At 39.8% G+C, this 26,842-nt stretch overlaps 1 protein-coding gene and 1 pseudogene across 2 annotated transcripts in view; one reads left to right on the top strand and one right to left on the bottom strand.

The window, feature by feature from the left end:
• Nucleotides 1-26,842, bottom strand: part of epha8 (eph receptor A8) — a 135,998-nt gene that overhangs the window by 77,543 nt on the left and 31,613 nt on the right. For both annotated transcript variants that reach the window (XM_086198397.1, XM_086198398.1), the window contains exon 2: nt 25,744-25,808. In XM_086198397.1, the coding sequence (XP_086054523.1) occupies nt 25,744-25,808 (65 nt within the window). The remainder of the gene's footprint in view (nt 1-25,743; nt 25,809-26,842) is intronic.
• Nucleotides 2,730-9,033, top strand: LOC147267524 (uncharacterized; annotated as a pseudogene).

Below are 26,842 nucleotides of genomic sequence, written 5' to 3'. Positions count from 1 at the left end.
AAAGTCTCACCCTTCCCTCCCTCCCTCCCTCCTTCCCTGAGCCTCTCATCTTTATCAGCTAAATTGAAACCGTCCTTGAACTTGTGAAGACCCTGACTAATTAGTGTGGTGTATAACCTCTCTGTCTGCCTCATTATACCCCTCTTGCCATCTATGTGCCCTCAACTTCTTGTCTTTTTTTGGTCTGTTCTTGGGAAATCTCAATTTTTTTTTTCCTCCTTGTGATTTTCTCCAGGAATGAAAGATCACAAGAAACTGTGAGGAGGAGGGAGGGAGCTGCACAGCAAAGAATGGAGGGGGGAATTTGATGGGATATGCTCTTCATTGTGAGGAGCATGTAAACTCTGTTTTCAGCTGACAGCTGAAGTCATCAGTGAGTGAGCATGACATGTTTATCTTCTGAGCAGCATGTCTTGACAACAGCGAGGCAAAACTTCAACTGACAATGACAAAGTAAAGAGCATTCACCTCTTTCAAACCAAAGTTCATCATGGCTATACCTAGAGTAAGTTTGTTTTTCCAAAGTAAAACCTACGTTGTTTGACTCAGCTTCACGTTCATCATGAACCACCTTCTGTGGTGGGGTTGGCAAGGGTTGGATGAAGGCCATTGTCATTGTGACTTGGACTAGTCAGGGTGCCAACAAGTGCATCTCATTGGTTGCAAATATTTAATGAGACCCGTCACATTTGACTGTCATAAACAAATGCAGTGCTACACCCATAGGAATGTTTTCACATGTGTTGGTGGATGACAACAGGATCATAATTGAAGTGATGGAACCTGATGTCATCACAGATAATACGTATTATCAGTGGTATCAAGTGGACAGTCCACAGCTAACAGATGGTTTTGTATAGTTGTGTTGTATTTGTGTTTGTATTTCTGATCATGGTGGTGTTGCTTGTGTTCCATTGTTTGTGTTTCAGGTTCTCATGCTTCTTGTTAGTTCTTGTTTTGAAATGTATTTCCTTCATGTGTACTCTTGTGTTGCCTCTCTGTTTTCTACCTTTTTAAAGTAAATCACCTGTGTCTGTTAATCAGTCTTCATTAGCCACACTCATGTTCCCAGTGTTTTTGTTGCCCTTTTGTTCTCCGTCCTGCCTCTTGTTGCATCTGTTGTTGTGTCATCTAACTGTTATCCAGCCTGTTGCCCTCAGAGTTTTGTACATAGTTTAGGTCTTTATTTGGCCCGTCTACAATTTTCTATTTTTAGGATAATAAATGGCTTAGTCACATCAAGTTCTGCTTGTGTCTTGTTTCTGCATTTGCATTTGGGTCCTGCCCTCACAATAAACCTGACACATTCTGCCTGTCACTTGTGAAGTGTTCCACAGTTTGTCCGTGCTTGTCATGTTCCGACCAAGAAGAACTTCTTAAACTGTTCAAACCATCTTTTTTATTCAACTGTCACAAGAAAATTCAGTCCATTATCTTGAAAGAAATGATAACTTGGCATTTATCTTAAAAATTATCATTATCACCCAGTTCATGCAAGTATTGCAGTAGTTACTTTATATCAATAACTAATGCTGATACACAACAGAAACCCACTCAGAACTACAGAGGCAGTTCTTGTGCTCTGCCTTCTTATAGTTTTATTGCGCAATATTTTACTTTTTCTTGTCTGCAATTTCTGTGAGATTTGCAAGTGTGCACACACACAAACTGTCAGGGCTTTTACTGTACCTTTGCTCACTGGAAGGTGTTGTGGAGCTAGATGAACCCAATAGCAGATACGGGAGGAACAGACAGGAACTGGAGAACTAGAGATGATTTATTAATGTAAGCAAAAACTATGACTGTAAAATCATAAACTGGCGAGTGAACAATCAGCAAGTGCCAAACACTGAGGGGAAAACAACCCAAGTACCAACTAGGACAGACAGAGGAAAAAAACACTAAAATATAAACTGAACCATGACACAAGATATAGGCATAAGAACATGAGGGAAGGCAAGGAGCTGATTGGTTAAGAGATAGTTGAAGCATGAGTGTGTCACTCAAAAAGGAAGAAGAGTAAAACAAGACGACACAGAAGGGAGGGGAATTCACAATAAAAACAGGAAGTTGAAAAGGGGTTAAAGGGTTAAATCAAACACAAGGAGAACACATCCAGAGGCACACAGTGGGAAAAAAAAAAATCTAAATCCATAATAATACATCTGAAGAGTCCATACTGAGAGGACAGAACTATAAATACTATCAAAAACAATGGGATTCATGGTTAAGTTCAAAACATTCACATGCACATGAAGGTAACACTTAGCGTAATGAATGCGGTCGTCAGTTGTTATCAGTAGATCTCCCTCTGTAGCCCAGAGGTTGAGTTCTACTGTCCTCTGAGAACAATGTATATGTGGACAACTGTAAAGAGTGTCATCCCAAGAGTCTCTTTTGTCACTTTCAACATAATAAATGTACAACGGAGACATTGAGAAGTTGAGAAATTGTAAATAAATATATCACAACTATACACTCAAACATGATGCATAAGAAAGATCTTTGTCCTAACTTCATGTTAACATATCTACTCTTGGTGTAAACACAATGTAAAATAGCTCTGGTCATGTGACGTATACATTTCATATATGAACCTGCAAATATTTCATAAAGACACTTCATTTATTTGATATTTGCTGGAAATGCATTGACACATCATTAAATGAGATTTGTACAGTCTTATCACAAACAGTTTTTACAGTCCCAATTGTTAGTGATGGGATTAAATGGGCTCAAAGAACAAACTCCAGATATCAGTGAATGAGAGTCTACCTTTGCCTGGCTTAAGGGGGAGTCACACTGGCCCATCTGAGCTGATTCCCTACCCTCCTGAATGTGTGAGTATCTGGCCTTTTGTGTGGGCTAATTGCCATGAGCTTCCAGAGGCCTGTGTCACAAAGCAGGATTAGTGGGTTGCCAAGGTAACTTCAGGTTAACCCAGGATTTTCAGAATCTCAAAGGTGGATCACTTTTCAGTGGGATATATCGCTATGGTAACTTATGCAGTAGCCCAAGATCAGGTTGAGATTAAGACGTGAGTATAGATAACATAGAGATAGGGCCCTATTTAAATGATCAAAAGCACACAATCTAAAGTACACAACACAAGTAGTTTTGGAGCATGTCAAATTCATTCAGATCAGCTCATTGATGAATATCGTGGGCACAAAGTCTGGTGCAAGGTGCAAAGGGATTAGTCACTCAGTTAATCTCAGGTGTGTTTTAGGCATTACACGAATAGAACCCATCATAGTGTCATTTCCCATTACTTTTAATAGCTAGTTGTACTTGCACCTTGGCCTATAGCTACTGAGGTGGCAGATTTGGCGAATTCGAGAAACAAACTGATTTTCTGATAAGGACACAATGTGTTTTATCAGTTTGTCAGTCTAGAAATATTTCAGAATATCAATGTTTAACCCTTTCTCCCCTGGAGAGTCCCCTCTGCATACCAGGTTCCTCTTTCCCAACAACAGTTTCTAGTTTCTACTACACTGTTGAATTTGGACCTGTTTTATGATCTGGTCAATGGAGCAAACAATTGGTGATGCTTCAAGATAAGCGACAAATTTTTTGATCACACATGATTTTCAAATGAACACATTCAGATGTGCACAGACATGCAGATGCATTTGCTAGTTAATTGTACACAAGCTGAGACAATTATAACTAAGGCAGTAAGAAACTGTATAAATAAAAACAATATCAGGGTTTTTGAAAGATTTCTTTGAAAAAGTATGGCAGATGATTTACTGATACTGACTGAGACCATTGCAGTAACATATTTAAAATATGTGAGGTCAGTTAGGTGGTGTCACAATAATAGTGAAGAGGTGGTGTGTGAGACGGAGATACTGGTTAAGTTTGTCAGGTCAGCTTAACCCTGGATCTTTTATACAGGCCTCAGTTGAGCTGTTGAGCAGAGTGAAAGAAAGATTCTGACAGAGATGGGTTGCAGACTTCTGCTCATGGGACCAAATCCTTTGCAATACCACCACAAGGAAATACAAAATCAATAGCTACATCCAAAGCATTTATATGATCGTTTCGAGAAAGAGGGAACAAACACTTCTCAGTGAATGAACCCTTCATAGACCTCATATTCATCGTCCTGCTTGGTTATTTCCAGTGTTGCATTTACAGCTCGATATCTTGGTGATATTATTGAGTTAAGTCTGATTCATCGGTTCACAGCAGCACTTTATTCTTGAATATTCCGAATGGTAATGTCCTGAGCTACAACTGTCTTCATTGCTGTTTTATCATCAAAGGGAGCTGAATCCCACATCACAGATGAAATCACACAGTTGGTGTTTATATTGTAGGGAGTCCAACCAATTTCATCTAGGTTTGTATTATAAAGACGCTGAAACCAATGATGATGTGGACCCACATGTGTCATCACAGGTAGGGGAGGTAGACATAATATACAGTCTATGGTTTCTGACCACAGCAGGCTTCGACCTCCTTAGATACAACATTGATGAATGGAGGCTAACATGCCCCTCTACTCTCTCTCACACTGTTGGCACAGCATCACCTCTCTGTCCAAACACATTTATCTCTTTGCCTTTTTATCCACCTTTCTGTCCGTCAGTCCACCTTTAACCTTTTATTGGCTCTTTCCTCTTGTATTGGCTCTCATATGATACTTTATTTAAAGACTAATGCTAATTTCATACTATATTATGCCTAACTGACCGCGTTTTACTACACTAAAAAATGGAAGAACAAGGTAATAATATTCAGGTTCATTTTTGAAGCATATACCCTAAAGGGTTCCTCAAAAGTCCATATTGGTCTTCAAGAGTCCAGAAGTTCTCTGGACTAACAGAACAGGCACAAAGTGGTCAGAAACTCACTGAAGGGTACACAGTTATGTTTCAAAAGGCTACAACCCAAACCATTTGTACCCTTTATGTACACACTGATACCTCTATTTTTGAGTGTGTACTTTTCTTAATGGCTTCTCTGATCATTGGAGAGACACTTTTGTCTGAGTGTTAATGCTGAATTGCCTGGAATAAAACAAAGGAGGCATTAAAAACCAGGAATGTGAAGATTTAGCTGTTGGATTGTGTGACTCAGAAACATAATTAACAAGTAAGATGAAACAGAAATTTCATATTTGTCTGTTTTTATTTCATGTCAAGAAGAAAGAGGTACATCAGTGCACCTAGGGGACTGCGGTGGATCTGTGGACTGAGGAGCAGATACTCTTAAGTTCCATCTTCATCTGTTCACTACTGAGCTGATCCTCTCCCTCTCTCTTATCAGTCATTCCTACATACACTGCTGCACTTCTCAAACCAGGGCTGTAGGCGCACACAGGCAGGGGATGTCTGCAGGTTTACTGTGAAATATTAACCATCACATGAGCAGAAAAGGTAACATATATGAAGAATGTGTGTATATGTGTATGCATAAACAATAATAGAAGCTCAAACAAGTAACTATTCAAATATTTCAGGGTGACTCCTCACAGCAAAATGGTTCTTGGTTCAAATGTGATAGCCAGCTTGGGGGCTTTTCGTGTGGAGTTTACATGTACACTTTATGCCTGCCTGGGTTTCCATACTGCTGCATGCTGTGGTGTTCTTCCCCACATAAAAACAGGTAAATTGCCCATAGGTGTGAAATGTTGTCTTTCTCTGTTTAGCAGCCGTGTAATGGACTGCTGACCTGTCCAGGGTGCACGGTGCCTTTTGTCCAATGACAGCAGTCCCTGCTGACTTTCAACAAGGGAAGTGGTGTCAAGTTTAAAACACTCTTTTGGCTGTTGCCCAAACTTGAAAACAGTCTGCTTGGCTTCACAAGGCAACTCACTTCTTTTTCTTCTTTTTTCATTTACAGATTGTAAATTATAATTTTACTCTTTCGTTCACAGAATATTTTTGTTCAAGCGCCTATTACTGTAGTTGGACAACCTTTCGAGAAACAATACAGAAAAAGATGCTATATTATTTTTTTAAATGGATAATTCCCTCAAATTAACAAATATGTCATTACATCATTCACTGAAACTTTAGAGTTTGTTTTGCAAACTTCAAAACTTTTAAAAGCTTTTTCTTACAATTTTGCTTAATCAGAATAGATACAATTACTTTAAACTGCCTGCCTGCCTGCCAGCAGTAATGAACAGTAATATAAATAACAACAAACAAACGCATCTCGCTGGACCATATATGGTAAGCTCTTTATCATCTGTTGTATTCATTTCCGACCAGTGGCCTCTTCAAAGCAGGAGCTGAACAGTGTCTGTGCTTTTCTTGATGTTTTTTTTTTCCCCCTGCGAGCTGTGTTTCTTTGTTGGTTGATAAACTGAGATTTGTTTCCAAACAGGTGTCCTCATTTCACACAATGAGCTGACCTCTCTCCACTGGACTTGTCCTCTCTTTCTCTTTCATCAGCAGTGTGCTGCTGGAATCAATCCACTGGCTGTGTCTGGCCTCATCTGTGATGTTTATTGGTTAGTGTAAATGGCATCGTTTGATTTTTACCTTGAAAAGCACAATAGACAAGAGAAGGATTATGTTGTCATCCTGCCATCTTTATCAGCAGAGATTGGGGAATGGAGCCGTGCTAAATTCTGACCTACTCTGTCATGGGTTTCATGCAGAACAACGCAAAGTAATTCGACTTGGGGCAACCAGGCTGCAGCACCACTTCGCACAAGTCAACGTGCTGTTATATATGCTATATGTTCTTTACTGATGTTCACAACTTTTATTTATCCTTGACTTGTCCTCTCGCGGCATTTTCCTGCCTTACAAAAACATAACAGCTGAATAACAAGTTGACCCGTCACCTTTCAAATTTTAAATGCAAATTCAAACAGTGTTAAAATGGTGACTGCATTAATGAAAACTAATTCTATTCTATTTGACACAATAATAGAATTGAAGGCATGATTGGCAGGGCTGGGGTTAATACAAGGCAGAATCTATTGATAAGTTATGTAAAAAAAATGAAGGGAATTTAATCATTCTCTCATTGACTTTTTAATGTAGTATGGTACATGAGTGAGCAGTAGGCAATTGTTCCCCTAACAGGATTTGAGAAAGAGAAATAAATGAGTTGAGGCATAAGGTGTCGTGTTGGCTGCATCATTCTTTTACATGTGTTCAGTTTCTGGTAATGTGCAAAAATACCTTTAAAAACAAAATTGCTGGTAAGTGCTACATTCTTGTACAGAACCGTATTTAGGAGCTTGTGGTTAATCGGTGCGTTCAAAAGGCAGCAGTTTGACCACAGAGATTTGTAAGTTTATTAGTTACTTCAAATTACTTAATCATGTTGATTTAAAAAATTGCATTATTTTCATTTCAGTCATCAACTTTTTCTCAAAACATTGAAGAGGTCAGATTTTGATACAAGTTTTGTTTGTGTTTGGAATCTCTTTTGAGAAGTGTTTACCTAATGTGTTGTGCTTTGTCCAGCTTCCTCCTAAAGCACCCACAGACCTCCTTGTGTAAGAGCAAATTAAAGTGATGCCTGAGGACATTTAAACACATGCCCTATAGACATGCAGCAATCACTATTACTGGTCGTTACAGAATTTTGATCATGTTGGTGACAGCAGCGTGTCGATACAGTTGCCAGTGGCTTCCTAAATTTGCTACAGTGACATAAAATATCATATAAATACTATGAAACATATTTAGGACAGACGTACACCAATCATCATTGGAAAAGGAAATGCAAGGATTGATTTAAGAGGACCCTGAGGCGAGAAGAATAACAGGGATGAAAAGTCTCAGGCTATCTCTATGTTAGTCTCAGGTGTGAGGAACCACATCCAGGTCTAGCCACTCACATGAGGTCAGTCAGTGGGATCACTTTTACTTTCAGGTGACTCATTCAAGCTCATTATGAGATTATGCTGGGATCATCATCATCATCATCATCATCATCATCATCAACAACACTAAAACTTCCAAAGGTGTCATTTTGACTGTTTTAAAAACTTGCAATTTCATAACTTTGTTCACAAACCCCTGTGTAGCCTTAGAACCATACGTTTTCTCGAAATGCTTCAGATTTTATTTTAACATTATTTATAGTTTAAAGTTTTTCTACCTAGAATGTCCAATTGGGTCATATTGAATCAATAAATTATTTAATGTTCAGCATTTATGTTTTGCCATACTTTATGTTTTCATTCAATTTGAAGATTTTTTTTTTTCATAGATGTTAAATGGTTGTCCATAAACTACGGAGCCCCTAAAGGGACATGGGGGAAAAAAAAATTAATGGGTGAAACAAAAATAAGGACGTAATTTTCCAAGATCTCGCAAAGGTTTTTTTCTTTTAAAGTAGCGTCAATGAACTGGAAGTAAAACAGACACAAAACGATGGAGGAATATACAGTACAAATCACCCGTGGGAGAAGTTTATTGACTTTTATTTTGGTATTGGCCTCACATACAAAGATATTAAATCAGTTCTTGGACGGAGACATGGCTTTGACACAAGTGAGACATCTGAAAAGATTACTCAGCGCGAGGGGACTTTCTCATTGTAAAGAATACTGTGATCTTGCAGTCCTGGTTGAATTCATCAGCAACCAACTACAGTACTCTGACCAGCTTCGTGGGTACCGGTGGATGTATGCAAAGTGTAGAGAACATGGACTACGAGTAAAGAAGGAGGATGTGCGGTTGGTGTTGAAGGAGCTGGATCCCAGAGGAGTGCCATTAAGGCAAGCAAGACGCTTACGACGACAGCGCTACTTCTCGAGAGGTCCGAACTTCATTAGGCAAATTGACTCATATGATAAACTGAAGCTATGGCTTTTGTATCAACGGAAGCATCAACGGTTTTTCTAGGAAAATAATCTGGCTTAATGCCTATACCACGAGTAGTGACCTAAAGTTGATCGGAGGTTATTACGTTGAAGCAGTGCAACATTTAGGAGGCTGTCCTAGGATTGTGAGAGGTGATCTCGGGACCGAAAACAGCCATGAGTACTGTAGTTGGTTGCTGATGAATTCAACCAGGACTGCAAGATCACAGTATTCTTTACGATGAGAAAGTCCCCTCGCGCTGAGTAATCTTTTCAGATGTTTCACTTATGTCAAAGCCATGTCTCCGTCCAAAAACTGATAAACACCATATGCCACTGGACTGACTGACTCAGGACCATCAGCATAGGAGGCAGATTTATCCCTAAACCTCACTCATACGTTTATCATGGGACAAAAGTAACCCTTATTGCACAGTTCTGCAAGCTGAACCTGAAGGACAGGAGTCGAGATGGATGGTGCAATTATATGGGACAAAAACAACACTTAGAGTTTGAATGGCATGTGGGTCAATTGTGCATTCCCACCCGACTTACTGTAAAAAGGGTAATTTTGGTAGTCAGACAGATCATGTATGCACCACTAAGATACTATTTATTCACACATATTCACCAATATATCAAGAACAGATATCTCAACCCTGTTAAAGACCAAATTTGTTTTCAAGTATATTTAACACAGTTATCACAGTCATAGTTATGGTCATGGTTATGGACTTATACTGAATCACACTTGAAGCCCTTAATCAATAACTTGCACTGCACTGTACTATTATTTTTAGGGCTGGTGTCCATAAACCATTTTCCAATGAGGACTGGTTGCCTGCTGCCACCTCCTGAAAAAAACCCTGGAGCCATCCTCTGTTTTTGACTGCTCTGCTTTTTTAGCATTAAACATTTCAGAGGCATCAGTTGAGAACACATGATGATGACTCTGGGTCTGTTTTCATATATATATTTATCCCAAACGATATATATTTGCTAGAATCAATCATAGCACAGAACATTAAAGGTGAATATTGATGCTCTGTGCGCCACTTTACTGTATACATATTTGCGCACACTTCTTCCTCCAGGTGTCAGGCTGAGCAGTGACAGCAGGACAAGGTTTTGAACACAGTCATGGAAAGTAAATTGGCGAGCATCATTTGGTTGATGCTCTTGCTGTATATATGCTTAGTGATTCGACTGAACAATGCTACCATTACAGGTGATCTGGCATCATACATTATGGCTTCTTCAAAGCCATTATTATAAGAAAATTCATTCTCTCAAATGTGATGCCTTATGAGACTTCTATGTCCTTTATCAGTGAGGCGCCATCAATCTGTCTGTCTGTCTGGAAGAGGGCCTTTCTTTAACTGTCCTGCTTTTATTGTTGCTCTTGTTGCAGTTTCTCTTACTTGCTTGCTGAATTAAACTGGGCAGAGACTGCAGACAACATATGTGTTTTAGTCAGAGAGGCTTCAAAAGAAAGAAGACAAAGCCAGAGAATAGCATCTCCTTTGAAAGATCTAATTTCAGATTAGTGTGTTTGATGGAGAATTCTTTAGAACTCATAGCCAAAGAAAGAATGACAGGGAGGAGGATAAAAAGAGGAAGATGAAGATAGAGAGAGTTAGTGCGGTGTGATGGCACACTGTGTGCGTGTGTGTGTATGCGTGTGTGTATGCGCTATATGTGAAGTAACAGGTCTGCTCTGCATATTAACTCACTGGATATCAGGCTCTGCTCAACACCTCTCATACTATCAGCAACGCAAGCAGAACAGCAAACCTAATAACCTGTGCATGTACTGCATGTGTGTCAGCGTGTGTGTGTGTGTGTGTGTGTGTGTGTGTGTGTGTGTGTGTGTGTGTGTGTGTGTGTATTCTTGGATGGGGATGGCATCTTTGACAGGAGTAACCTTTCTACAATAGAATTGTTAATTGCACTAGTCTGGGATCAGTGGGGTAATGGTGTAACTGTACTTAAAGATGAAATTCCTGCAGCTGTGAGTGGGCGCGTTTCGACCAGATATGTGAACAGCTTTTAATTTGTGATTACGTGGTATTATTCCCATGTTTTTGAGTGTTTTCTTGTTTGAAGTTATGAAGAGTTTTGTTGTAATAAGAAATGGGTTATGTAAATAACTTGTACTATAATCATGGTTATTGTCTTGTTGTATTCTTCATATTGTGGGGGAAAGTCTGTTCTATGTTGTTATCATGTAGCAATCACAATGCTAAAGAAACACTTTCGGTCATACAGAGATGTACATGGATGTGTCAGAAACTCAGTTAGTCAGATTTAAGCACATATTTTTTTTTTCAAAAAAGGAACACAAGGAAAACTCACAAATTCATATAGGCTTACATTCCCTTCCTGTAAGATGTCATTACTCACTGCTTTTATTTCTTTGTGCATTTTTTGCTATAATTTTGTTTGGATCCAATACAACATGTTGACCCTTTTAAAAAAAAAAAAAAAATCAACAGGCTTCAATACTCAAGACTTTTGTAAAGGCTTCAAAGATCTCTGGAGATCCCTACAGTCACTCGCAATACATACATACATACATACATACATATATATGTGTGTGTGTGTGTGTGTGTGTGTGTGTGTGTGTGTGTGTGTATATATATATATATATATATATATATATATATATACAGTCAAGCACATTTCCTAAAATCTGCATTTAGTTGTATTGCACATATCTCCAGTTGTGGACTATTTATTGAACATTCTTATATAATTCCTATATTTAATTTATTTTATTTTTTTGCAGTACCATTATTGTTAATTGGGAATGGTGCAAATATTTTGGAATCAAGACATACTGGAGTGTGGAGGATGGGTTAAGGAGGCTCTATCATCTGTTGGTAAGGATGAAGGTGAAACCACAAAAATATAAGAGAAAAATACTTTCTTTAGCCATCCCATGTTATCCACCAAATGTGTCATAAAAATCTGTCATGGAAGGTAGATGACTCGAGACTTCATGCCCATTTCAGGATATACAGTGTTGGCTGCTGCACTTGTTAAAGCCGACAGCAGAATGGAGCTGTCTGCTAAAGTCAGCAAGGCTGAGGTGCTCTGTCTGCTGCTCAAATCAAGATGGACATTCTCAAGACTGAGGTGACACTCTAATAAAACACACACGCACTCACACACACGCACTCACACACACACACGCACACGCACACCAACAGCTCATACCTTATCCAATATCATCAGCACATATTTGCCTTCATCTGGCATGTTTCTCATGTAAAAACCTTCCTGAGAGCAGCTGTGGAGATGTATCAGCACCACAGTCAGCCCGCAGCAGCTGGGCTTTGTCCACCATGCTCCTGTCTCATGGGGCTTATGCAGCCAGTTATACTGCAGCCGACAATCAGTTGGAGGCCGACAAAAAAACTTGAAAAATGTATTGCTCATGAATTAATGTGTGTAAGCCCACATGGTGGATGGTGCTGCTTAAAACCAGTGTTTCCTGTAAAGATATTTATAACATATATTTATGTAGTTCCTCTTATTAGCATATGAAGTGTTACTCATTCATATCATATATTTTTATGAGAAAAAGCTGATTTCAAACAATCATTAATATACTCATTGTTCAACAATGTCAAATCACATATAAAGGTACAAGAAAAACATTGTGTTTTCAGTGGTGTATGAATTTGTTTATAGAGTATTTCTGGCTGGAGGACACTGTGTTTAGGATTTGTGTGTGTGTGTGTGTGTGTGTGTGTGTGTGTGTGTGTGTGTGTGTGTGAGTGTGTGTGTGTGTGTGTGTGTGTGTGTGTGTGTATGTGTAAACCTGTCTGTGTCTGTGTATACTGTATGACTCAGTGAATCATTGCTCAGTTAAAACAAATCTTTGAGCACAAATCTTTACTCATTCTACTGAAAGAATAAGCTTATTTTCTGGGAAAGCCCAGGGTAGATACTAGCTTGGTAGCATTCTCATCGACTTACCGGATGAATTAAATAGTTGAAAATTTCCAGCAATGGTAATCATATGTTTAAGAAGGAATGGGCTAAACAGAGTGAAAACTATTAGTACCACCACAAATATATCATTATAAAATGTTCACACTTAAGTCAAACATCTATAACAACGAGTGCTTTCACACCATGTAAAGAAAAGCTTCAGCTGATGCAAATGAAGTGTATCAGTTTTAAAATGGTACATTTGCTGCATTCTAAACTTGGCTGGTTTATATGTTCACTCAGCAATGTTAAATGGCAGTTCAACATTGTCAACAATTTGCAAAAAGCAAACATTGTCTCCTTGACCAGAAATCTTAGCAGAAGGTTTGGCCTTTCGGAAATAACAATGAATTTGAAATCATTCCCTCCTTCTCTGCTCCTCTCAGTTCTGTAGAGAGGACTTGGAGCTCTCCAGAAAGATGTTAAAACTCTTTCATTTTCCATGTGATGGTTATTAATTTAACCAAGAGGGCTCTCATTGGGGACGGTAATGTGGTGCAGTGCTTAGCACTGTCACTTCACACACACACACACACACACACACACATACATATATATATATATATATATATATGATTTATAACATTACACTTATAGTTTTCAGGGACAAAGAACAAAAAATCACCAGTGTTTTATCAGATTAATATTAACAACTTAAAGAAACAAAAGTTTTTATGTGACATCAACTCTTTCACATGAAAACTAGGCAACACTTGTCTACTTTGATGCGGTGTCACTGCCAAGAGGCAAACAACATCTTTAGGGCTGAGGCTGTGACTGGGTTAGTGCAGCTGGTTGCCAGGCGACAGCAGGGCAGTTCAGATGACTTAGTCTTGCTTTGAGTGAGGTAAGTTTGTTGCATCCTCTTGCCAGACAGTTCCCCATTACCCAGGAGTTGCGCAGTGTAGAGCTGCTGATAAATAACACAATGTCTCTTACAGCAAAGTTGCAAGATAAGCGGGACCACTTGCAACGCTCATGAAGCAGTGGTATTCTCTTGTCCACCACTTCCAGAATATGTCTGCCATTAGTGGACCTGATTCCATCTCCTTTGTGAGTAGATATCCTGGTTGTTGAACAGGCCAGGGGAAGAGATGGCTTGGTATTCAGGAGCAAGAGATAATTCGGTGTAAGCTCCTCTAGGCCATGAGGATCACTAGTTGCCTTAGTTATACTACTATAAACTAGATACTATACTATGAACTCATCTGAGTATGAAACATTGTGTGTGTCATCTTGCAAGATCTTGATTTTAGCATTAGATGCTGCTAAAGCGGTTTGAATCTAATTCCTCCTCTTCTCTTTTTAGCTTCATCCAAAGTCTGCTTCTTTTTCAAAATGGATGCCTTTGCGAACACTGCAGCCCTCTCCAATTCTGCCTTGAGCAGATGAAACCGATGGTGCCCTGGAACTTGCTATGGAACCTTGCTTTCATGATGGTAAAGATGCAACAGATGCATCAGATGCCAAAACTGATTCATTGTATTCTTTTGCTTCTTTAACACATAGCTGAGCTTCTTTAATCCAAGCCTGAGCCTTCTCCCTAAACAAGACATGGAAAAACTAGTCCATGCATTTATTCTTAGTAGGCTAGATTATTGTAATGGTGTCTTTACAGGTCTCAGTAAAAAAATCAATCAAGCACCTGCAGCTCATCCAAAATGCTGCTGCCAGAGTCCTGACCAACAGTAAGAAAATGGACCACATTACACCTGTCCTTAAATCACTGCACTGGCTCCCTGTGTGTCAAAGGATTGAGTTCAAAATCCTGTTACTGGTCTATAAGTCACTGAATGGGCTTGGGCCTAAATACATGTCAGAGCTGCTGACTGGGTATGAAGCATCCAGACCCCTCAGGTCATCAGGGACAGGTCTACTCAATGTCCCCAGGGTCAGAACCGAGCAGCGTGAAGCTGCTTTCAGCTTCTGTGGTCCACACCTGTGGAACAAACTCCCTGAAACTCTGAGGGCGGCAGAAACTGTCAGCTCATTTAAATCAGGGCTGAAAACACTGCTGTTTACTGCAGCCTTCTTATAGTATTGATTTGGGATTGATCTGGGTGATTGGGTATTGATGGATTGATTTAATATTGATTTGTCTGCTGTCGAATTGATCTTAAACTGTTTTATTTATTTTAAATGATTTTTGAATGTTGTAATTCACGTTTTCGATTTTAAACTGATTCTAACTTTCCATTCTCTCTTTACCCCTGTAAAGCACTATGAATTGCCCTGTGTATGAATGGTGCTACACAAATAAATGTGCCTTGCCTTCTCTGCAAATTCCTGAAAGCCATCAACCTTAGGTTCAAACCAGTTGGCTTGATCTTTTTCATGTGTTCTTCAGAAAGTTGGTAAAATGACTCCTTAGCACTGCTATTCAAGTCATACTCTCCATACAGAACTCTCCTAACATCCTGTTAAACTCCACCATTTTGGTTTGAACGACTTGTAGGCTGCCATCACCACCTTCATCCATTGCTTGATGAATCTGGTTCATTTTACCTGTTAACTTAGCCAGCTTGGCCTCGCATGTGCTAACAACATGTAGCAACTCTCTGTCCATAGCCTTCACTGAGACCTTCCCTTTCTAGTATTCATAACTCTGTCCATATATTCATCTCCGTGCACCATGCCTTGTGCAAAACTACACAGTAGCTGATGTGAATTAGCTGAAGTCAGAAGATTAAAGCCATCAAAATAGCTGATACTGCCTGCTCCTTTAGCAATGATGTTGCAGTAAATTGGCTAACTAGCACATTACTCAACACTTTTTCCTTCAAAAGTTGAGAGTCTGACATTACTCACAACCACCGTATCCTGATGTAGGTGTGATTATTCTTTCCTTGTGGTGTCCAATCCTTTCTCTGTCCATTCATTGAAGTAGAGCTGAGTTTTCTCACAGATTTGGGAGTTGAAGCTGTAAAGACCCACTCTGATGAAAATCATGTTTTTCCTAATGTTCATGTGGAATTTTCTAATGCTACTGGACATATCTTGAGAAAACAAAGCCCAAATTTGCATTGCACTGAATTTTAGCAGGGGTGGCAAGGTAATGCAGTGGTTAGCACTGTTGCCTCAGAGCAAGAAGGTTCCGGGTTTGATCCCCGGCTTGAGAACGGGATCTTTCTGTGTGGAGTTTGCATGTTCTCCCTGTGCCTGCTTGGGTTCTGTCCGGGTACTCTGGCTTCCTCCCACAGTCCAAAGACATGCAAGTGGGGACGAGGCTGATTGGTACCCCAAATTAACTGTAGGTATGAATGTGAGAGTGAATGGTTGTCTGGCTATATGTGTTGGACGGCGGGTGCGATGGACTGGTGACCCATCCAGGGTGTACCCCGCCTCTCATCCAAATGCTGCTGGGATAGGCTCCAGCCCCCCTGCCACCCTAAACAGGATAAGCAGTAGAAAATGGATGGATGGATTCCACTTCCTTTTTCTTCCACTTATCCTGTTAAGGGTCATGGGGGGCTGGAACCTATCACAGCAGCTTTCAGGTGAGAGTACACCCTGGCCAGTTGGATGGAGGGATGGATTTTTTCAAATCGCTGTGAATCAATGGCAGACCCTAAAAGGCAGAATCAGGCAGACTGGCTTTCACACGTCACAAAGCCACTGGGCAGGCCACAAGCTCCTTCCCTGCTCTGCCCCGCTCCACCCACTCAGATTCTGAGGAGTAGAGAAGATGATGGCGGATCAACACGTAAATGCTGTAGTGGGTTGAAGTGCTAAGAAGAAAGATAATGACAATATGACACTTTGCTGTGAGAGAGCAATGGATAAGGTTTTTTAGTCACAGCAAAATAGCAAACCACACATTGGTTTGTAGTCAACGCTTCACAGAAGACTGTTTCAAACTCTGGCTTAACTTTCACTGTTTATGTGCAGCTGCACTTATCAATGCATCCACATGAAACAAATCAGTTGACTAAACTGGAGGCTTGTCTAGAGGTAATAAAAACATGGATGGATTTCTTTTATCAAACTCTAAAAAAAACCTGCAAAAAACTCCAAAACACCTTAGAAACACCCTATCTAATGAGATAGGTACCCTGGATGGCATTACCTTGGCCCCCCGCACTACTGTAAGGAACCTAGGAGTTCTCTTTGATCCAGAACTGTCCTTTAACTCCCACATTAAGCAAATCTCTAGGCCTGATTTATTTCATCTACGTAACATCACGAAGATCAGACACATCCTGTCTCAAAAAGATGCAGAAAAACTAGTCCATGCTGTTGTTACTTCAAGGCTGGACTACTGCAATGTCCTCCTATCAGGCTGCACCAATATCTCACTAAACACTGTCCAACTGTTCCAAAATGCTGCTGCTCACATATTGATAAGAACAGGAAAAACAGACCATATCTCTCTTGTACTGGCTTCTCCACATTGGCTTCCTGTTAGTTTCAGAATACAATTCAAAATTATTCTTCTAACATACATAGCCCTCAAAAACCAGGCACCTTTTTATCTGACAGAGCTCATAATACCCTGCTATTCAGCTAGAACCCTTTGCTCCCAGGATGCAGGGTTACTTGTAGAGTCTCTAAAAGTACAATGGGAGCCAGAGCCCTCAGCTATCAGGCTCCCCTCCTCTGGAATGCAGATGCAGATCCACAGGGGATGCAGACACCCTCTCTACATTTAAGGGTAGACTTAAGACCTTTTTGATGAAGCTTATAGTTAGGGCTGCTCTAGGGTTAGACTGCCAGGGGATCTCCCATGATAGACTGGGCTTCTCTCTTCTCCTCTCTGTCTTCTTGTAGAAACACGTTACTAACTCGTCTTCTTTTCCGTAGCCTTTGTGCTTCCCTTATTCCCAGATGCCTGTCTGATGCTGCTGCTGGAGGAGGCTACAGACCTGAAGAGGCTCAAGCTGCCACCCCTAGCATCAGTATTTGTATTAGTACTATTAGTATTCATATCAGTATTCTCAATACTGTATTCACATTAGCATCAGCATTCTGTTTTCTACCATATAACTGCTCATATTATGCTGGAGTTAATTGCTTGTTTTGAACCTTGTAGATATGATTATTGGTAGCTAGTTGTTCGTGTTTGCCATTCTTCTCCTTCCAGTCAGTTCACGTCCCCAATCTGTCCATCATTCTCTTCCCCTTTATCTCTGTCCCTCTTGTTCCCTCTGAATGTCTGTCTTTCTCCATTATGTCTTTGTCTCTGCCCCGCTCTGCTGCTTTCTTTCCCCTCCTTTGAGCCTGCATCTGCTCGACGTTCCTGCCTGTTTAAAAGAAGGTTTTTGTCGCCGCTGTTAGAAGTCTGGTACAAGACCTACTCTACCTGTAAAGTGTCATGAGATAACTTTTGTTGTGATTTGGTGCTAAAAAAAAAATGAAACTGACTTGACTTGACTTAAGTGGCTAGCTAAAACCAGACTGTAGATCCATTGATGACCCCTGGTAATTTTGCTATAACACTATTTTACACATGCCAAGGTGCTTTCACAATCTGAGCCCAAGATGGACAACTGGAAAACATCAACATAATAGGGCCTTTGTATTTTAAGTAGAACAGTCATTTTTCATTTCTTCATGTCTCACCGTGCATTAAAAAACAGTTTCTGTCCTTGTCCCTATTTAATTTTGTTGAGGTGTGAAGGCAGCAGGCGTGTGATGCCTCCACTGAAAACAGTTGTGACGGATAATCAGAGGCTGCTACTCTAACCCAACCTGCCGGAGAACATGTTTGATGGACCACTTTTGGTAAAAAAAAAATAAGGTGATTTTGCAAGTTTCAACATTCTAAAATTAGTCCGTGGCCAACTTGACATATATCTTCAATTATATTTTATCAAAGGGAGTAGTGGTCTAAAGTTGACGAAGGGAGCTTGTTACCGAAGTGTCGCTGATTCAATCCCCTGACTGGCAGGATGAACCTGGTGATTAAAGTGAAAAGCAGTGCTTGCAGCGCTGAGCTGCTCAGTAGTAGCGGATCGGATTGAGATTCCCTGAATAAAGGGGGTAAATAAATCATTATATTGCAACTAATTTCTCCAACATATATGTTTTAATAACATGAGTGTGTGTGTGTGTGTGTGTGTGTGTGTGCGTGCACTGTTTTATCTTTAACTCCTGCTTGCAGTAAGAGTGCAATATGAAGCAATGACGATTGCAAGAGTTGCCCAATTGCTCTCCAGCATTATACTATTTCATCCAGAGAAAGAAAAAATAATAATGGGAGAAATACCAGAGTCAAATGGTAATAGCTGTTAGAGAGACAAAATCTTTGTGTAACTTGCTACTACAAATCAGTGAAAACTATTAAAAGGTTTTTGAAAAAACACAAACACTGGCAAAAAATAAACAAGTTGTGCATCAATTCCAACCTTTGATGTTTGGTCCAGGGGGCTTTAAGCGCAATGTATATTTTTAACCTGAAAAGCTCTGTCATGTGTGATGTGCTGTTTCTGTGCTGTCCTGTTTCTTGTCATATATATATATATATATATATATATATATATATATATATATATATATATATATATATATATATACTTGCCTTAGGACTTCTATTAATTTGTCATTGTTCAGGCATATATGAATTGATGCATCATGCTTAAATGCTGATTAATGTGCATCTTACTGATTCCATTCTTCAAGAAAATGAACACCAGCAAGAACTTCCATCTACTCCAACCTCTGACCTATGGATTTATGGCCTTGTGTGTAACAGCAGTACACATGTGACACAAGTGTTCGTAACTACATGGCTAGCATGTTAGAAGCCTAAATTAAACCTCACAAACATCCATCCATTTTCTTCCACTTATTCTTGTTAAGGGTCGCGTGAGGGCTGGAGCCTATCCCAGCGGCTTTTGAGCAAGAGGCGGGGTTCACCCTGAACAGGTCACCAGTCCATCGCAGGGCCAACACATATAGACAGACAACCATTCACACTCATAGTCATACCTACGGTCAATTTAGAGTATCCAATTAACCTCGTCCCCGGTTGCATGTCTTTGGACGGTGGGAAGAAGCCGGAGTACCTGGAGAGAACCAACGCAGGCAAAGGGAGAACATGCAAACTCCACACAGAAAGATCCCGAGCCTGAGCCGGGACTCTTCTTGCTGTGAGGTGACAGTGCTAACAACTGCACCACCGTGCCGCCACCTCACAAACATTTCTATTCAAATAACTGAGAGCATTAAACAGCTTCATTTGGTGTATTGAAAAGACAAACATCAATAATTGTTCTTCATTTATTGTTTCATTTCTATTAATATGAGGGAAATGAATTTTCGACTAAAAAGCTTAGACTAAGAAGCTTGTCTTTGAGACTCAAGTATCAGATAACCAGGTTCTGAATGGCCAGATTTGTGTGTGTCTATGTTTGTGTGACTGTGTTAAGTAAAAAGTTAGAGTAAGATGGAGATAGAGTTATGGTAGCATACTATAGGCTTTTGACACTTATGCTCATCATTTGCTTCTCCTTATCATGGCTTCCATTGCCCACATTTATCATCTTTCTCTCTCTCTCACTCTCTCTTTCTGTCTCACACACACACACAAATACACACATGCTCTCTCACTCTTTTACAGCTTGATAGGGTAGGAAGACTTCATTATCTTCCAGTCGTGTTGGCCTGTCATGTTGGCCAAGACAGGTTCATCCACTGGCCACCCCACGATCGATACAACTGACAGTAGAGTGTGTGTGTGTGTGTGTGTGTGTGTGTGTGTGTGTGTGTGTGTGTGAGAGATTGAGAGAGAAAAACAGAGAAAGATGCTCATGGGACAGCCCATGGGTATCCTAACTATTGCCTGAATAAATTCAATGAAAGAAGCCCCTGGAGTCTAAGACGTGATCTGTCATGATGTCATCTTCATGAGATATATAGAGGTTGAGGTCAGTGTGTTAATAAAGGCATAACACACACATGTGCGTGCGCGCACACACACACACATACACACACACAAAGACTCAGACAGTGTCATCTGGCAAACTTTGTGCATGCATATATGTGCATGTACATATACAGTATATGCTTGTGTGGATAGATAGATAGATAGATAGATAGATAGATAGATAGATAGATAGATAGATAGATAGATAAACATGCACAGAAAATGGCTTTTCATTACAATCATTAGATAATAGATGTCTCATCTGGGTTTTCTTGACTGTTAAAGAGGCACTTCTGCCTAGAACAGAGGGAGGCTGAAGTATTGCTGGAACTTGTGTGACACATTTATACTACTGTAAACTGTCAACCTGAGGTAAAAAAACAATGATTCCACAGAGATCATCATTATGTATCATGCATGATACGTATGTGTGTGTGTGTGTGTGTGAGTGTGTAGCTGCATAAGAAAGGGAGAGTAACAAACTGTCATAATACAAATTTATCACTGATCCTATTAGATCTAAGCTACATTTTTCTCACTTCATACATGCACACACACACACAAAGACACACAGCAACAACCATGAGCCACATTTACACGCATTCCCTGATACCAGCAATTGATGGCATTTTTATGGCGTTTTGTTTGTTTACAAAGAAACAAACCAAACACCCAGCATGAGAATCATTCTGGTGTTCAACAACACATGCACCAAGTGTCAACAGCATTTCTGTTGTGCTGTTCCAGCAGTCAATTCAGTGTTGCACTACATCTGCTGGTGGCTGAGGGGCGGAGTGTTCCGTCTCTTTTATACAGATGGTGAGGCGTAACAGTGGCACACTATTCCTGACCTGAGCAGGATGTGTTCCAGGCGCCACTAAAACACTGTCTAATGATCCCACTATGTGATGTAGAAGAAAAACATCTTGATTTTGTGAATTTGTCAATATTAATGTTTTAGTTTCTTTCATGACAGTGAATTCAAAGTTGAGACAAACTATGTTGGACTGACTAAAGATTTCAATTTACATAATAAAACAATTCCACCATGCATTTGCAGAGTTTGTGGCTGCAGGCTGAGAGAAAAGTGGCAGAAAACCACATGAAAATGTAAGTCTACATGTCATACCATTATCATTTCAGTAACACTTTATAATTTTTAATTTACACTTCCACCAGATAAGGCTGCAGCCCAAGCTAAGGGAATCCTGGTTACAAACACAGGCAGAGAGAGGCAGAGGACACAATCAGTGATCCAAGTGGAACAAAGAATTGACCTTTTACAAAACCCCGCCCCCAAACAATCACTGTCCAATCTGCAACATCCTAGCAACCCATACTAGTAAACAAAGCAATGTGCCTATGGATTTTGTAAATCCGGCAGTAGGTAGCCCAAGAGTTTGGTTGTGGAGTCTTGTTCTTTCTCTTCCCAAAGCCGACAACACATCAGGAACGATGCCTACAATGGATTAAAAAGTGTGGACAGCCCTACTCCCAGCTGAATGTCTCAAAAATAAACAAGTATGCATACATCTACTCCAAGGTAAGGCTATAGTCTAATGCCATAACGATAGCTAGCTAGCTAGCTAACGTCTTGCTTATGTGTTGTCTAGCTCTCATGGCGAGAACTTCAACAAAAGTGGATATCAAAGTTCTGGTTACTATTAGTGAATATTGTATATTACTAGAATATCATTGGCAGAACGTTAGACGGCTAATTAACATGATTTTGCTTGAGAGCAGTATGCTTTAGCCTCGACAGTTGTAGTGTCCCCTTCGTTGCATATTTTAATAATTTGAATATACCCCTCCACTGCATACTGTAACACCTTTTGCCTCGATCTGGAGGATATTGCTCCAAAAAGAGTCACTAACACACAGGTATATTTCTCCCAGCCATGACATGTTGACACTCCGTCTATCAAGAAGGATGTCGGGCTAGCAACAGTAACTAAGGGGGGTGTGTTGTGGTTGTGTGTTTATGGATTTTCGTGTACTAATCCCTGTTTCCTTCTTCCCCTTCTCAACCAGAGCTGTCGAGAGGGGCGGGGCTGATCCACTCAAGAGCAGGACTCACCTGCACGCAATTCCCAATCAACGGGCTTCTTAAGCCAGCTCCACTCTTTCTCCTTGCCAAACGATTTTTGTCTCATGACTGTACTACTAGTGGCTTGCTCTCAAGTGAATTTCTCAGTCTTGTGTTCCCACATTGGTGGTGATTTTTCGTTGGAGCCTTCGTTACTAGCGAGCTTATCCTCCTCGACATTTTAGTTTTCATAGTAAAGTTTTTTCCCGTAGTGGTGATTTTGAGTTGAGCTTTTGTAACTTCCCAAGGGGGTTTATTGTTTTTTTGCGTACAAATAAATTTTCTTTTTTCGAATGATTCTGCGCTTGGGTCGTGGTCCCTTTGTGCCCATAACAGGGTGGGGCTTTCATGAAAGGTCAACAGGACACAGTCAATCAAGGATATGATTGTTTCAAACAAAGTCAGGCTCTTAGTTTTTAAAGGGGTTTTATTCCTCTTCCTGAAAATAAAAGCTGTAAGGATGAACTTGGATTCAACTCTATTTCTTTCTCTTTTTTTTTTGATTGAGAGGAATATTTTGGGAGCAGTATCTCACATTCTATATTCACTTGTCTCTTCAATAAAGATGTCTGGTTTGGTCTGTGCCCAACAATGTTTCAGGCTCCCAACATCACCGTGGGCTGTCAGCATTGAGAAGGAATGATTACAGCAACAAAATCTCAGTGTGTTATAAAATATTCTGCTAAAATAAAACTTTGAAAAAATTTAAACTTATCCTTATCAAGCCTATGTCAACACATTTTGATCATCCTATTGTAAATGTGTATTCATTTGTCAAGGTTCTTTGCAGCCCTTCTCAGATGTGTCAAGTCATCCAATCACTTGAATGAAGGCGTGTCTAGTGACCATGTTTGATCAGATCTCACTTCCCCACTCCACATGCAAATGCACATCTTTTGTACTGCTATCTACTAGTTTAAAGTCAACATAGTTACCTATGACAGTTAGTATTTAACAATTTATGTTAATGTTACAAAAACAGTCATGATATTATGTTTATTTTTCTCTGGTTTATGCTTACCAACACACTCATTCATGTAAATCACTGATATTTGGATTTAAATTTATGGAATTAGCATTTTGTTTTGGTTATCTGTCTTTAATTTGTTTACATTGACCGCAGAGAGCAAGATAGAGGAAGAGAGAAGACAGACGTCGTGTGCTCTTATTAGACTGAGTGTGAGTGTTTCAGTTTGTGGAGTGGATTTAGGAATTATTTAAACACAGAGTTACAAAAAAATCAAAATCACCTTAAGAAATGATTTTTCAAGAGGTATACAGATGCAGAAAAGTATTGTTAAGTCTTTGTTTTATTTAACTGAGACACTGAGAAGATATTCAGTAATGGTTGTGTAGCGGTTGTTCAGTCTCCTTCACTCTGCATTGTGTTGTTTGAAATATGGACTGACACTCCACTACTTTTACACTGGACATGAATACAGTGTCTGAATACAGCATGAAAATCCACTGGTCAGTCACATTGTTAAAGCGGCACAGCTCTGTAGGAAAGTTAGCCAAAAGTTGGCTTAGTGTAGGAGCTCAGGAAGCTAAATACAATATAAACACAGACAAAATATGAGCAATTTGTCACATTAAATGCAGACACCACTTTCTGTAATCTGGTCAAACATAATATAATGATAGCTGTGTCTCTGAATTGCATTATTTTGTGATAACGCTGTGCTTCATGTAACCTACCATGGGCTCAATCCTCTTATACTGGCACTGTGCCAGCATTAATAAACAAGGAAAGGCCTGGCAACCAAGGGAAATTCACAATACAGGTACAAACTAAAAGGTGATTGAGGGCAAGTGGAATCAGCAACAGACAACAAAACTCCATTACAGCTGCACATAAATATGGAATATTTGGTTTACTTAGGGTAGTAAATTAAGGACATTTTTTTTGTTTTATTCTGGCTGTAAACCCTTTTGGGATAGTCTGTATATCTTCATGTTTTAGATATAAATTCTTTCATTCATTCATTCACTCAAAGACAAATGGAAAACAGATTCTTCAGTCCTCTTGAGGTCCTTGTCATTCAGCACAAGGTGAGAATGTGACACAGTTGAACTGTAATGCTAAAAAAGTAAGCTCCACCATTTAATCACATTTCAGCTCTATAAATGATCGCTGTCTTCAGGTTAGGACTGATTATTTCATGGTGACCGAATGAGTTTGTGTAACCTAGATGTTAAAATGTGGACCTGTCAGTGCAGAGCAGATTCTCCTCTCACACTGATTTTACACCGAGGGAATCATTTCTTCCAAAACTCAAATCCAATTCTCCCAGCTCATCTTCCCAGGACTTGAAAGACAATCCATCTGTTCCTCCTGGCCACTGTTCAATCACAACGCCTTCTGTGGTGTCGGCTGGAGGTGAGTTAAATGTTTCTACCACTTCACTAACAGTTGGGTGAGTCAGGGACATGGTGGTATCTCACTGCTAGAGAGATCGGGACTAAAATCCTCATTCATTAACCCAGCCTCTATCATGTAGCTTTACAGTATGCTAATGTAGCAATGCTGTGCCCGCTCAGTGACCTCACTCTTTCATCTTTTTCTCTTTTCCTGTCTCCTTTCCCTCCTCTTCCCCTCTTGGGGTTTGAAGCTAGGTTGCCTTAACTGTATGTGGAGGATGATAATGTTGGCGCTGATGTCGGTATAATTGTAACATTGCATGTACTTGTCTGCCTGCAACATGCAAATGTAATAAGCTCTTCAGTGGCACAGCACCCAGATAATGCTGCTTAGTAAGTGGAGACCCTTCCTTCAGACAGGGAGAGCAACAGAACCTTCACAACAGGTATCACTGGTGGGAATTTGTATCGTTTTCGTTTCACATACATACAACAGTAATTATCCAGGGAACATGCTGTTGCTGACTTGACATTGATTTTCTATTCTTCAGTTCCAAAAGCTTTTCAAATGTGTATATGTACTACATACATTTGTGTGTGGTGCAGTATTAAAGTACCCTGTACATATATTAACAGAGGCCTTACCCCGTGCGATGGATATGTCAGCCAGCCCCAGTCGCCTGTGATTGTTGTTGTATCTAGTAGGTTTACTGCAGAGAAAGAACAAAAAGCATCAACACAGGAGGTCAGTAATGGCATTCAGATGAAAGATTTCTAAGTCTAAGTCAGGTATCTCAGTGTGTGTGATGTCAACTGCTTCACGCTTGCTCCCTAGGTTATACCCTAGGTTGGCTTGTATATATTGTTCTAGTATTTTGATATTTTTATTTTATCTTATTCTATTATCTTTATTCCGTATAAACCTCTACATAACTTAGGTTTTCAAGAGAGTTTAGTGTACTGGAGTCAAATTCCTTGTTTGTGCTACAAACTTGGCCAATAAAACTGATTCTGATTCTTGGAGCAGCAACCTCAACGTCAACTTTTAAAAGAATACAAAAATATCTAGGAAACCTGATTTAAGTATAGACCTTAGAATGAATTAAAACTCTTAACAAACTGCTCAACAAATGTATACAGAATACACAGCAGACTGTATGCACACAAGCAATTTTAAGTCACTACAGTACAATGGCTCTGCTAATTTTGTGCACCTGAACCACAAACCCAACCGTTTCTATGAAGAAAGGTGCCACAGTGGTCAGTGGAGATGCTGATAAGGTATTATTTACTCCTTTGATCATTGCCACACATGTCATCATGGACAGACCCATGGTTTTTCAGGTGTAAGACATAGAGTGAAGTCGACGCCTAATTTTTCTGCATGTAAAATATGTTTGACCTGAAAGAATCCGAAACATCAAATTCTTTTGGATGAACTTTTCGTACCCCATCACCGTTCAAGTCAATTCTGTTTTATTTCATAATAAATTTGTCACTTCTTAGAATAGAAATACCCCCTCTATGAGTCATTTTAATCACTGTAAATGGTTTTATATGTAGAAAGACCCAAGAAGTCCCACTCCAGAAAGGCAACTGCTGACCTCACAGATGCTTACTTTATATCCCCAGGAGTTCACTGAGAGTTCTCATTAACTGTGCTTCCATTTAATTGTCCAGTGGATTTTAAATGATTTTTGGAAATGTTACAAAAGTTTAAGCTCTAAAGTAAAGTCTAAGTAAA

This window comes from Aulostomus chinensis, chromosome 3, assembly GCF_037954235.1.
Source record: "Aulostomus chinensis isolate RoL2024-O1b breed Wild chromosome 3, RoL_Achi_v1.0, whole genome shotgun sequence".
NCBI classification, from domain to species: Eukaryota; Metazoa; Chordata; class Actinopteri; order Syngnathiformes; family Aulostomidae; genus Aulostomus; species Aulostomus chinensis.
This window is presented reverse-complemented; position numbering and strand designations above follow the sequence as displayed.